The sequence below is a fragment of the Myotis yumanensis genome, unplaced genomic scaffold (assembly GCF_028538775.1).
Source record: "Myotis yumanensis isolate MYYU_CA2020_CCGP unplaced genomic scaffold, mMyoYum1.0.hap1 SCAF_9, whole genome shotgun sequence".
NCBI lineage: Eukaryota > Metazoa > Chordata > Mammalia > Chiroptera > Vespertilionidae > Myotis > Myotis yumanensis.
The window spans coordinates 47610218-47625625 of record NW_027223760.1 but is presented as its reverse complement, the minus strand read 5'-3'; the positions used below and the strand labels follow the sequence as shown (position 1 = coordinate 47625625).

At 34.2% G+C, this 15408-nt stretch overlaps 1 protein-coding gene across 3 annotated transcripts in view; it reads right to left on the bottom strand.

The window, feature by feature from the left end:
* Nucleotides 1–15408, bottom strand: part of VPS50 (VPS50 subunit of EARP/GARPII complex) — a 116014-nt gene that overhangs the window by 57276 nt on the left and 43330 nt on the right. For all 3 annotated transcript variants that reach the window (XM_070424271.1, XM_070424273.1, XM_070424270.1), the window contains exons 12-13: nucleotides 13990–14130; nucleotides 1938–2070 (exon numbers count right to left, since the gene is read on the bottom strand). In XM_070424271.1, coding sequence (XP_070280372.1) covers nucleotides 1938–2070; nucleotides 13990–14130 — 274 coding nt within the window. The remainder of the gene's footprint in view (nucleotides 1–1937; nucleotides 2071–13989; nucleotides 14131–15408) is intronic.

The following is a 15408-nucleotide window of genomic DNA, read 5'->3' as shown; positions in this document are numbered from 1 at the left end:
TTTGGTCTCTCCTTAATAATGTTGTAGAAAAGGGAAAAGAGGTGCTGAAATGTCTTAACAGTTTCCACATCTAGAAAAAAAAAAGGTTGCCAAAACAGGATATAACTTGTAGAAAATTGGTATCCTGGAATTCCCTAAGTAAACTGATATTTTTTTAAGGACTATGCACATTTCATTATTACTTCTTGATCCATTTTCTTTGATGATATTAACAACAAACAGTGTAAGCACTTTATATTTTCTCTAAGTTTTACAGCAGGCCCTGACTGGCTTAGCTCATTTAAAGTATTCTCAGATATGCCAAGGCTGTGGATTCACTCCCGGTCAGGACATATACAAGAATTAAATCACCCAATGAATACATAAATAAGTGGAACAACAAATCCATGTCTCTCTCTCTCTCTCTCTCTCTCTCTCTCTCTCTCTCAAAACAATAAATTAATAAATAATAAATTTTACCCTATGGGACTTTTTGTTTTGTTTTTTAACCTACTATTTTAAGGAGCAAACTGAGACCTGGAGAAGATGATGTAATTTCTTTACGCTCTCAGTTTTAGTAAGTGGCAGGAAAAATTTTGAAACCAAGTATCTGATTACAAAGCTCATTCATTGCTCCAAGATAGCACAGGGATAAGAGTTTAGGAATTAGTTATAAACAGACTGATCAAGAACCTTGGGTCAGTACTCACTCCTTTTCTCTGTTTTCTCTTTTCCTTCCTTCATCCCCCATATCCGACAATATTTCTAAGAGGATGAAAATGCTTCCATAGAATTTTCCTCTTACTTTTTGCTATCTATATTTATGAGCTTCTCATGAGTCAAGACAAATATTAAACTTACATTTTCTATGCTACCAAAATCCTATGTTTAATCAAGCAATAAGATTTGGTGTTCCTCCACCCACCCAACAACAAAAATCAATCACCTCAGAAATTAGGAATTCCTAAAATAACTTGATAGACTACCTACATTAAATTGTATGCAATATAAAAAATTAGTGCACTATAATGTATTTTGCCCCTGTTAAAAAATGCTGATAAAATCATCAATTTTTAAAGGTTTTTGAACACTTAATCTTAGTTATTATTCAAGCATAATCATTTAAGATATATATCTATACAAATAAAGTAAGTTAAATATAATACTATAATTTCTCAAAGATTTGTTCTTTATTTATCTGACTATTGCATATTTAAAGTTGGATTTTCCATTTAAAGACAAATTTTAAAAATAATTTTTAATGAAAATTTTAATTTCTGCTATATTTTCAGGAAGAAAAGTATCAGTATAATTGTTAAGTCACAGAATGTAGCTAGCTTTATTAGTATAATTTGAAAAATAGCAAAATCGAGTTAAAACTGAACATTTAGCATTAATTTTATAGTAAATCTGGACAGATCAATGTCTTATCTAGTTTACAACTAAATATATATATCCTTTAAAGCCCTTTCTTAATAATTCAGTCCTATAGCTATCAGCACATATCCCTGGAAACTGGTACTATTTGTCACTTAAGAAGTCCTTTAGCCCAGTTAATTCCCAAAGGTAAAGGAGCTTTCATAGTAGCTGAATCACTTTCTTTGGTAAACATTTAACATATGTTCACTATAGTCCCTGGAATTCTAAAAGAATGCTGTTCCTTTTCTTTCACCTTGCTCCAGAAATATGGCATAGTTACAATGTAATTTTTTAAATATATTTTATTAATTTTTTACAGAGAGGAAGGGCGAGAGATAGTTAGAAACATTGATGAGAGAGAAACATCGATCAGCTGCCTCCTGCACATCTCCCACTGGGGATGTGCCCGCAACCTAGGCACATGCCCTTGACCGGAATTGAACCCGGGACCCTTCAGTCCGCAGGCCGACGCTCTATCGACTGAGCCAAACCGGTTTTGGCACAATGTAATTTTTAAAAAAATCAAAGTAATTTCCTACCAGAAGCAGAAGTGGTATCCTCATTATCATGTTTTTCATGCCATTCCATAGTCCTATAATAGCTGAGCATAACTTCCCACAGTGCTTTGCACAGGTCAGCAAGGCATGGAATATAGCTGTCTGATGTAATGTGCTGAAGAAAATGAGAAGAGTCAACTTTCAAATTATTACATCTACTTTAACACAAAGTAAATCAAAACAAACTGTTACTTTATTAATAAAATGTATTCAAGAATTAGACATGATTAAGAAAATTTCTTCCATTGGCATATATAAAGAGAAAGTTCAATGGAAAGAAAATATTGTTCAAGTAATTCTTATTTCAACATAGCTGTTAGTATTCGGAGGGGATATCAGTTCATTCAAATTATAATCAGAGAATCAGAGTATAAAAATTATTGAATTGATAAGTGTTCTCAAAGGTGGCAATGTAAACTTTCCCAAATGTATTTGTTCAAAGACCTGGTTCTGAGCATGCAAACACAGCTTTATATTCATCCTTGGAGCTGAATAACAACTTAAAAAAAAGAGGTCAGATTTACAATTCAATCACTGCATTTGTATAAATTAAGCAAATACCTTTGACAATCTCTAAATTCTCTAAATAACATATAGATATTTCCATATCTGACAATAACATTTTCATTATGTGGTCCCAAATCTTCTCCCTAATAAAAAGACATGAATGTTTCCCACTCTATGCTTTATAAAAGCGTCAGTTGTCATTCTGCCTTTTCCCCCCTGCAGGTAGAATGATGTCTCCATTCTATTTTGCAGGCTTCCTATCTGTTATAATGCAGCATTTGCTCCATCATTTGAGATTTTGTAGCATTTCTTCAGTTTGTAATCAGCCCACCACCACTAATCATGCTGACAGAACACCAAAAGGTTAAGACTCTGGTGTATGCCCTCCAAGGTAAAGAGCAAGGAGAAATAAGCTATATATAGCAAGTACAGGTACAGTGTGATTGATACTCAGGATATCACAGCTGGTAATGATCCTCTCCCTTTCAAAAGTTTTTTATAATCTCCATAATGACCTCTCCCTCCTCTAAACTCATCTAGCAATTAATAAAAATACTAACTTGTATGACTCACTATACTTTTGTGTAAGCATAGTGAATCTCTGAAACTCAACTAGGAAGTAATAAAATAAAGAAATTGTTAAGCTCTGGAGTCAGATTGCCTCAGTGGGGTTTATGCCAAGAATGGTAATTCAATCTTATAAAATCTGTTAATGTAATTTGCCATATTAATCGGTCTAAAGAAAACTTCTGACAAAAGTCAACAGCCATTACTAATAACAACTCATCAGAAAATAAAAATGATAGATATTTCCTTAAATGAGGAAACTCGATAAGGCAAACCCACTGTGGTCAAAACAAGACAAAAATGTCCTCTATCTCCACTAATATTTAACAATCTACTAAAGGTACTACCAGTGCAATTAGACTAGAATAGGAAAAGAAAAAATACAACAATTTCTATCTGCACATGACCTAATAATACTGAAAATCCCTAGAAAATCAACTATATAGCTAACTCAAACAATAAAAATATCCAGCAAGGTAGCAGGATATATTTATCATGCAAACAAATAGCATTCATATACACAAATAATAACCATTTAGAAGATACACTGGATGAGAAACCTCCATTTACAATAACAAAAAATAAAAAATGTTTAGAAATAAGCTTAACAAGAAATGATCCAAAACTCTCTAAAGAAAGCTGAAAGACATAAAGTAGATTTGAAAATAGAAAGATATTCCTTATTCTTGGTTGTGATGTCTCAACATCATCAAGATGTCAGATCTGCCTGAGATAATTTTGAAGTTCCTGAGATGTAAATTAGAAAGTCCAGAAATAGATCCAACCTCATATAAAAATATAGCATATAATAAAGATAGCACGTCACTTCACTTAGGTGAAGATAGTCTTTTCATAAATAGTGTTGGGACGAATGCAATAAGACAAATGTAAACTAAACTATAATGATACCAATTCTCACCCATAAGGTTGATAAACATTGTAAAGATGACCACTGACAAAGATTTTGTCCTTGACCAAACTCTAGCCAGGCTCCTCTGAGCCCTCTTCTCTATTAGGCCTCAACCTTGGTCTATAAAGATTTGAACAAAATACGAATATAGTCTTCTAACAAACAGCTCAGGAGGCATCCCTAGGATGCCTCTAGTCCCTTTAAACTGCCTGCCTGAGAAAATTCAAGGCTGCCAAAAGAATGTACTATTTGTTCCAGCTAACACGGGGAGATAGGGCCCCTGCCCTCCAGCCTTGGAGGGTGGGAGCCTAACTTCAATAAGCTCCAGTTAGCAAAACCCAGTTGGTTTCACATGGACCAACCACCCCTTCCAGCTTTTTGTAATTTTTCGCTTCCTTGACTCTACTGAGCCTCCACTCACTCACTCACTCACTCCCTCCCTCCCTATTCCCTCATTCTCTCTTTAAAATGCCCAGTCACCTCAGTACAAATGGAACTTGAGTTCTGCCAGACTCTTTTCCTTACTCCAATAATATAGTACTGACTAAAACCTGTTCTTACCACTTTAATTAGTATGTGTCCAGCTTTGCTTATCTTTGATAACATATATACTCTGTTGGCAAGGCTGTGAAAAACATAGGTACTGTCATTCATCTATTGCTGGTGTGAATGCAAAATGGTACAACTCTATGGAGGAGAATTTGGCACTAACAAAACTACGTAATTTCCCTTCAACCCAACAATCCCACTTCTAGGAATTAACCCTTAAGATGTATCTTAAACAATGTGAAAATATATAACATGAAGTTACTCATTACAAGAATATGTGTAATTGCAAAATATTTGAATCTATCTAAATGTCCAAATATAAGAGACTGGTCAAATAAACTATCATTCATATACAAAAGAGCACTGTACAACTGTGAAAAATAATTATAAACAGACACATGCATTTTCTTAAATTTTATAATTTAAAAAATCCCTTTCATATGACCTATATCCATGAAAGGGAATTTTTAAAAATTTTTATATATATGTATGTAATGAGAAACAGAAAAAATTTAATGCACATAGCTTCTTATCATCACTAAAAGAAACAGGGAAAATAAGCAACAAAGCATTAAAGTTAGTGACCTACAAGAGGTGGAGTGAGGTGAAATGGAACGAACATGGGAAGGAGTGACACTTCTCTGAGTATACAAATTGGATGTAGGTACCTATTTACAGAAGAATTAGAATGGCTATCCAGATTTACAAATAGCTTGCAGAGAGCAATATAAAATATTTTTGCATAGTTATGCCATAAATTTAGGGTAATTTTTATCTTTACTTTTCACATCTATTTTTATAATTACTAACGTTACAATAAACCAGTCTTGAATTTTTTCCCTTGGTTTATCTTTACCATATAATTACACCTAATATATCTCTTACATAACATACATGCAATACACCGATACTGATGAGGAAGAAGCTAAAAGCAGAAGGCAAAGAAAAGCAGAAATCACAAATAAGCCTGGTCACGGTGGCTCAGTGGTTGAGCGTCAACCTATGAAACAGGAGGTCATGGTTTGATTCCAGGTCAGGAAACAGGCCTGGGTTGTGGGCTCGATCCCCAGTAGGGGGCTTGCAAGGAGGCAGCTGATCAATGATTCACTCTCATCACTGATGTTTCTATCTCTCTCTCCTTCTCCTTTCCTCTCTGAAATCAACAAAAATATATAGTTCTTAAAAATCACAAATAAGTTCTGGGCTGCAACTCAGCAATCATTTCACCTGAATAAAGGTATGCTTCTATTAAGTCAATTTTTTAACTTTCATAAACTCAACTTTGCATAAATTTATATTTATAGCATGTAAACAAATATAATCTAATTATATCCCAACAGACTTTCTGGTAGATAAAAGGAAGGCATGCACTCCATAGGCATTCACTAGTTCCAGAATACATTAGAAACATCCTAACCATATGTTGTCTTCCTCTCATGCCATTGTTCATGGTATTTCCTCTCTACCCATGGACCCAGCTACATACATTGGGCTTATTGAAATCCAAGACCAAATTCAAATGTTGTAGAGTCCTCTTAACAGTAAGATAGTTGTGACCTCCTTAGGTTCCTTAAAGAACTATGTTGATACCACTTTATGTTGTTTGACCTTTTCTTATTCTACCTCTGATCATAATTAATGTGATCTTTCTATGTTAGAAGCTTTTCAAAGCCTTATTTATCCTTGCTGAGCTCAACTGATTACTTGACTAACAAGAGCTAAGTAATGACAACTTAGCAAGTCAAAGTGCTAAGAAAATGGAGTCTGTCTTCTACTAGCATTCATGAAATGGTAACAGACTAGCTTATTAGTGTGCAAGCAGGATAAAATTTCAGACCCCCAAAATTCTTCACAATCCAGAGAGTAAATGGCAGGGAAAAATGAAGAGATGGATAAACTTCCCTTCATTATCTTTTGATCATTAAATTTTGAATATTAAAAATTGCCATAAACTATTTTTAATATTTCTTAAACATTTAGAAATCAATACTTAATAACAAAATTAGTTGGGTGCTACATATATGTGATAATAAACCTGATATTTGAATTCTTAGAGTGTTCTGAAACTGACCTGGTAAAGCACTCAAGTAAATAATATTATTCCTTTAATTAAAAAGGTTTCTCTCTTTGACCAAATGTTCAAATTTGTAGCCTCCAGTAAGAAAGGAAAGGTACACTCACCTATCCAACCAAATTAACCTCAACAGTAAATGAACTGTCCCAGTTTAACTGCCTTCACATCCTAACTATGCCTGAATGATATACAAATTATTTTTGATATGCTACTTTCTGGTATCTGATAAGCTATTAAATACAAAATAACCATCATGTGTACAGAGAGAGGGATAAAAGCAGACACTACTGATGAGGAGTGTAAATTGAAACACACTTTCTAGAGGGCAATTTTGGAAACACACCAAAAGCCTTAAAAATGTAAAGCCTGACAACGCAATTTTATTTCTTGTTATTTATCCTAATGAAATAACTAGAAGGTGCAAAGATTTAGCTTTAAGAGTATTTACTACAGTGTTATTCATGACAAAAGCTGGTAATAACATAAATATCTAAGAATAGGAAATCAGTTCATTAATCCACAGAATGTCAAACCAAATAAAAGGTATGTGGGTAGCATACTTAGTGAAACAGAAAACTGTTTATAATATAACAAGTAGGGAAAATGTTATAAAATTGTATGTACAGCATAATCCTACTTTTAAAGGCTATTTGCTTTATACACATTAAAAGAACCATCCTTTCATGCAGAAATATTAATTTTATTTTCTTTTTTATCTGCAATTTCCTACATTTAATATGTTTCATCTGCATATTTAAAATATGTACATTTTTAAGAAAAAACATCATATTAATGATTGCCTAATTTGAGCAACTATTTATATAATCTATATTCTGTCTATCTCTATAAATACTATGATGAAAAAACATAAATAACAGACTAGTTTAAGTAAGAGAAAAAGGACAAAGAGACAGGTAATTCTATGGAGAACCCAAAACAAGATGATTAATACACATGAACACTAAATTTATCTCTGAACTTCCTGGCAACTTTTCATCTATAGTAAAGAGAATCTATACTATCACACCATTTGATAATAGCAGATATATTAATTTTTCACAACAGAAAGTGCCCTGAGCCTTTAGAAACAGAAACATGTTTTTAACTCAAAAGAGGAATTTGTCTTTACTTTTCTATGTGAACATCAAACTAAAGTATATCTTCAATGGAGGTCTTACTAAAGATATTTATTGCCCTTCAAAAATGACATTGAATTACAATTCAGTATTAAGAGATATTATTTATAAAAATGAAGATTTAAAGCCTAGAACACAAAACTAGCCTTTAAGTTTGTCTTTCTATCTTTATGCATATAAAGCACTTGTAAAAGTTCATGACACAGAGAAGGTGTTGCACGTTGGTTTATTTCCTTCCACTAATCAAATTTGAAATGTGTCAACACCATACCAGTTAGAAACAAAGAGGACAGTCCAATTTACTCAAGAAACATTTACTAAACACCTCCAATGTGCCAGACTCTGAGAAAACAAATAATGAAATGATTTCAGAAAGGTTTTTCAAAAGAAGCAAGATATTTTCCCCCACAGTATTACAACATTATCAAGTTCATTTCAAAAATAGAACTCAAAGCTCATTGAGATCATTTGGAAATGAACAATTGAAAAGTAGCTGGGAAAACTTCAGCCAGCTTAGCCAGCTTTGTTATCATAAATTAATCACTAACAGCCTAATTAACATCTTGAAATAAGCTCCCTAGGGACACCCATCAGGCTGCCTAAAAACTTTGGTAAAATTTTTTTTTTCAACTGATACATACTTCATAAACTTTCAAATAACCTACAAATGGTTTCTCTACAAGATTACTACTTGGTGTCTTTAAATCTCTCCACAAACTGGGGCAAACATGCAAGGTATATAGAAATGGAAATGCAATCAAAAACTAAATTTTAAAGCACAAAAACGACCACTATGCCTCTTTTCATTGGCCCTTTCCAGAAATGAATGAGGTTTAATTCTCATTGGAAAATTTTGCTGCTAAGTATTAGTCATTCCTAATCTAACAACTGTAAGTCAATACATTCAAGAAAAACGGGGAAACCAGACTAAAAGATAAAATCTAAAAAGGAAAACTGTGCTTCCAATTAAATCATCTAGAAAACATGGTTTAGTAAAGAAAAGGAAAATAAGGACATTCATTCAGTTGCAAAATGACTTCAAAAACCTCAAAGCCAACTAGATTTTTAAACTCAGAGCAGCACTGACAGGACACAAATGGCAGAAATCTCATAATAGGACAGGAAGCTGCTGGCCTTAAGAACTTTGAAGTTCTCTGCTTACCAGAGTAAATAAAGACAGAACACACATTTTGCCCCAGATTTATTTATAAAAGGATATAAAAATTAGTTCAATTTCATGCTAGCCCATCTATATAATAAAAGCCTAAGTGTCCATTATGGCGGAACGACCAGAAGACCGGTCGCTATGGTGAGTACTTACCACGAGGGGGCAGATGCTCAACGCAGGCGCTGCCCCCTGGTGGTCAGTGAGCTCCCACAGGGGGAGCGCCGCTCAGCCTGAACCTCTCCTGGAACCTCTCCCGCCTCGGCAGCAGCACTAAGGAGCAGGGAGCAGGCGGGCAGTAAGGAGCGAGGGGTCCTGGACTGCAAGAGGGCAGTTAATGATTTAAAATATCTGATATCTGTTAATGACTTAAAATAATACTATGAAAAAGAGCAAGCAGATGATTATCTCTTTTCATTTTCAATCTCTCTCCATTTAAAGGAAACTCAATTTTTCCATTTACAGAAACTCCATCCCTCTCTAAACTCTGTTCAGTGTGCCATCTCATTTATTTCATTTTTTAATGTTCTATTTAAACTCTATCTATAATTAAAGACTTCCTTAAAAATACTGCTACTGAACAGAGAACAACTACCCAAATGCCTTGGCTGTTTCTTCTAACTTCTAAAATCTGCCAGTCAATATCCTATACCAGTGATTTTTCAACTGGTGTGCCGCAAGAACTTCTAAAACCTGCAATACCTAACTATTTATTCAGGGGTACTGACCACTTTTCCCTTAGATTGTCAAATTTAAAAATGACAACAGCCAACACAACAATAGCTGTCTGGTGTGAATGAATCAAAATTATACCAAAATGAATCAAAATTTTGAAAGAATAAAAATTATATCTAATTATATAATTAGACCTCTTGCCCCTTAGATTGTCAAATAAAAAATAAATGACAAAAGCAACACAACAATAGCTGACTGGTGTGAATGATTCAAAATTATACCTTTTTTTGTCAGATTGGCAAAAAATGTAATATATTTTTTGGTGTGTCGCAAAATTTTAGTAATTAGTTAATATGCGCCATGAGATGAAAAAGGTTGAAAACCCTGCCCTATACATATTTCCTGAGGCCTCTGTTGTTTTTTTCTTAGCTGATACTCCATTGCCACATACATTCTTGCACTAGTACTTCCTTAATAATTATTATCAGTTGCTTCTATGCAGGACTAAAATGACTCCCAATTGCCACATCTTGAAAAATTAAGAACTTTACATTTTAATACAAGGCTCCTTCCTGAATTGTCTCCCTGGTCTGAGTTATGCCATTCTAAGAACCTGGATATGTGTTCTCATCAAGAAAACACTTTAAACTTTCCTTTTATCAGCTTATTTATTATACTTTTAAAGGTTCCCTCCACTTTTCCTCCCCTGAGCTAACTATCTTCATTTATAGAACTCAGTTGCTAAAAGTTTACATCTTTTCATCAAAGTAACTAAATAAATAAATATGATTTGAAATAATTTATTCCTAATCCTACCTGGTTAAACATGTCAAATATGACTCAAGATTATAAAATAACTTAAAACTTAATTAGGTTTCAAAGAGATGTCCCCAATCCTGTCTGCCGATAGTAGCACTGATTTGAATACTTTATAAGAGGCCTGGGGTAATTTCTGAGCTTCCATAAATTTTTATGGAGATAGTACCAAAGAAAACGGGCCACCTTAAAATGTATCACATTCTTCATCTCATTATTCAGCTCCTTTAAGTCTATTCTTTCAACATAAAGACCCTGCCATAGCTAATTCTGTTAAATCCTGTCCTCAAAAGGAATTCCTCCAGGAAGCCATCATTAACATTTGTTACTATTCTCACCACTTCAAACTAAAACATCTTCAATAGCTTGAATATAAACCAGACTACAACTGTGTTGAATGAATAATAATATATGTACCTGCTGTTGGGGGGCTGGGGGGGGGGGGGGGGGGGGCTTTGACAAAGCTCTAGTACCAATGAATCACTTGTTTCCTTAATGTAATCACATAATCTTATACACACACACACACACACACACACACACACACCTCACGGACTATACCACACATATATGGATAGTTTTATAAAGAAGTATACTAGGTACCTCTTGGGAGTAATTTTAACAAGCATTTATTCAAGATGAAATAAGATCTTTGTTATCTGATCATTTAAGTACACTCAGCTACTTAAATAGGTTATTTTACAGTAAGCTTTAAGAAAAAAGTGAAAGGAGTTTTTAAAAAACTAATAATAATGTCATGATAAACACCTTTAGCACAATTTTTATTCATAAAAATTTATACGCTAAGTACAACTTTCAGCTTTATATTATATAAAGGCACAGAGAACCCTCTCAGGAAGCATGGACAAAAATATGTCCTCGACTTTATTTAAGCATATAAAAGTTTAATGGTAACAAAATATACTATACACATATACAAACACATCATATTTAACCAAAGTCAAAAAGATTGAAGGACAGCCCTGGCAGGTTTAGCTCACTGGATAGAGCATCGGCCTGCAAACTGAAAGTTCCCAGGTTCGATTCCAGTCAAGGGCACATGCCTGCGTTGTGGGCTCGATCCCTGGTGGGGGGACTTGCAGGAGGCAGCCGATCCATGATTCTCTCTCATCATGGATGTTTCTATCTCTCTCTCCCTCTTCCTTCCTCTCTGAAGTCAATAAAAATATATATATATATATTTAAAAAAAAAAAAAGATTGAAGGACAAAAATCTTCATTGGATCTCCCTACATCTGCCTCTTAGCATAACCACTATTATCTGTCTCATTCTTGTTCTTATATGTTTATTTCTAGTCTGCAGATGCGGAATGAGGAGTCTTAAAAGGACTCAAGCCCTACAGACAGCATACACTTTTCAAGATTTATTAAGAAAACAAAAAAAGGGAGATGTGGGAAGCCACTGCTTGCCAACACTGTAGTGCACACCTTGGGCATAAGCACCAATTGGATAGCGGTGGCTCAAGGCAATTACCTAACCTGATAATTCTTTTACTGTTTACCAAACTTTACCTTTGATATGCCTGCATGCATTGCTAAAGGGCAAATGTGTATTCAAGTAAATAAATAGTGAACCAGGCCAGAAGTCAGAGTGCCTCTTCAAGAAAGAGGTCTCCACCTGGCCCCCAATGCCTTCTAAATTCAAAATAAATAAATAAATAAATAAATAAATAAATAAATAAATAAATAAAATGTTTATTTTAATATTAAAAGTTATTTTTGCTTTAACAGAAAAGTCACTAACTTGAATTAAATTGCTTTACCATTTAAATAACTTATTAGTGACAGTATCATCTATTGGTGACAATAACACTAATAGAATTAAAAACAAAATTGACTGTTCAGATATTTAATTTAAAACACATTATCAACCTATGAAAATAAATAAGAAAATAACACATTCAGCCTTAGCTGGTTTGGCTCAGTGGATACAGCGTCAACCTGCAGACTGAAGGGTCCCAGGTTCAATTCCAGACAAGAGCACATGCCTGGGTGGCGGGCTTGATCCCCAGTGGGGGGCATGTAGGAGGCAGCTGATCAATAATTCTCTCTCATCATTGATGTTTCTATCTCTCACTCCCTCTCCCTTCCTCTTTGAAATCAATAAAAATATTTTTTTAAAAAAAGAAAATAACACATTCAAAATCACCAAAATGTTATCAAGTGATGACTGTACTTAAAACTGGGTATTTAAAAATGTAAATATGTAACTATTTCACACTTTAAGTTAATAATCATAAAATTTATAAAATAAGTCCTCCTGATTTTAAAAAGATATTTTTACCTATATTAACAACTATCCACTGTCATCATTAACTTAATCCTTAATCTACCATATATTATTACATTCTTCTGGAATAGTTGTTGTAGCTCAAGTAAGAATATTTTTCCAGTTCCCAAAAGAAAGAACCTGAACTTTTGACAAATAAACTCACTGAAGAATAAAGATTAGCTTAATTTCACATGAATTCCTGGACATAATTAGAGTAGAGAATTGATGTCTACTTCCTAGAATTTTTATTTTCTGAGTTGACATTAGAGAAAACTTATGAAAGTTTCCAATGAGAGACCTGGGGCTAGAATTAGAGATCAACATTAACAATGACCTCCACATTGTCAAAGCAAAAGGTCAATTCTGTGATACCACCTTATCCAGACTCTCAGAAGCATTAGAGATAGGTTTACAGTCAATTCTTCTTGAAACACTTCCTTCTGTGGGCTGTTGTGATACCACCATCTCCTACTTTTCTTCCTACCCAGCTAGCTGCTCTTGCTCAGAATCTTCTACCAGTCTTTTCTCCCCTGAATGTACAAAGCCCAGGGACATCATGAATTTTCTATCTATAACTGTTCCCCCAATCTTCTCATCTTAGTATCATGGCTTTAAATACAATTCTATGCTAAAGACTCCTAAATCTATAACTTCAATTCTGACCTCCTTAGGCTCTTTTATCCAATTGCCTCTTCAACAAGTCCACTTGAAATCAAACAGAACTCATGAATTTCACTACAGACGTCAGTCTTCCTTGTAAAAGCAAATGACACCACCATTCTCCCAGAGTTCATCATTCTCTTTTCCTCACACTCTACATCAGTCCACTATAGGATCAATTCTAAACCAGAGCCCAACTCAGTTCACTTCTCACCCACAGACCTATGTTTCTTTAAGAATAAAAAACAAAACAAAAAAACAAACAAAACAAAACTGGTAACAGATGCAACAGAAACAGCATTTATTCACCCAAAAAGACCGAATCAAAGTGTGTATGAAAAACCAGAACAGATGGTTGCTTAGAAGCACCTCAAATGCAATCATGAAAGAGAATTAAGAGCCTGACAAAGCAAAGTATAAGGAGCTATGAGAGGGTAGAAAGTCCACTTAGAAGCAACTGCACTCCACAAATCTGTACTATCTCATCAACCTTCACCATATCTGTGACTGTGACTGAATCTTCCAGTTACTCTATGGGGAAAAGAACATAGGAGAAAAATATATTTGGCAAACATATTTGTTTCTATTGTAGTAGCATCTTCAAATAATAGGTGCTAATAAGAAGGGGATGTGAATTTAAAAACTAAGAGAGACATATGAAAAGCAATTAAGTTACTACATACTGTACAGAGATCCTTGTATTGCAGCTTTTGGAATTTTGTATCTGTGTTTCCTGCACATAGTTCCACATAACCAAGAACAACTTGAAACACAGTATTATGAATGGCTTGGGTGAAGTGCATATGAAGTTGATCCATTGCTGTCTATGGAAAGAAAATACACAACATAATTACATGCTATTAAAATAAAAAATTTCAACAGTTTTGAAAAACTCAGGAAAAAATCTTTACAGATTATAGCTATAGCACAAAGATCACTATTATATATAGAATTATAATTGTAATGTTGATCATTTGCAAATAACCCATTAAATAACCACAACACCATACAACTAAAGATAAATCTGAATCGAGAGCACTGCTCTGTTGGTCTGCATTTATGATTGGCAGCCATCCTGTTCTTTGTCACATATGTCTTCATAAACACACCTTCGGATGGATCCCCTCTGCCATCATTTCCTTGAATTGTTCAGGACGCTTCTCAAGGGCCACCTTTTCAGAGAAGCCTATCCTGCCCATCTTCTATAAATCAGTACTTTACGTCACCCTATCCACTTACTCTGATATATATTTCTGTACAGCACTTGTTTTCTCCTGACATCATATTCATTTATTTTTTTTAATGTCTGTCTTCCTCACTAGAAGAGAAGATGCATGACGGCCTATATCCTCACATGAGGAGCCTGAGGCAACGAACAAAAGTAGGCACCAACAGATATTTAATGGGTGAATAACTTTCTCTAATGGGGAAAATTAGAAGTTATCATCATATTTTCAAAGGCCTTATAACCCTCAAAACTACCAAGTATTTTCTTTTCTTATGTTTTTTGTAGGTTTAGCTTAGGACGTGAAAATTAATGAAGTACATTAAAAAATTTATTTGCTCAGATTTAAAAATGTAAGTACAGTTTAAATGACTCAGTAAGATCTTAAATTTCTTTCTAAGACAAGAAACCATTTAATGGAAGAAAGCGTTTCCATCTATCATGTTTAGATGTTCTGTAGATACTATAGAACCCTACACACCCCTTTTTCAAGTTTTTCAAGGAAGACATTGAGCAGTAAAAGTATGTAAAGCCAAGAAGCAGAGAGGGAGTACGAGGACATTCTGGGGATAAGAAAATCCTTTGAAAAAAATCTGATAAATGCAATTTATCTGCTTTACAGACAAATGTGCACAGTGCAGGAATGTGTATACACCACTCCGAGGGAGTCACGCAAGCCCACCTAGGAACCACGGAGCTCCCAATAAAGAAGTTCTCATTCAGGACCAAAAGGTGAAGTAAAAGAGACTGCATGTCCTCCCCCACAGAATTAGCTGACACTACACTTGTTTTAAAACCTACATGAAATTGTGAAAATATTAAACCTGACAAACACTTCACATTTCAAAACAAACTTCTGTAATGTTTTAATCACACT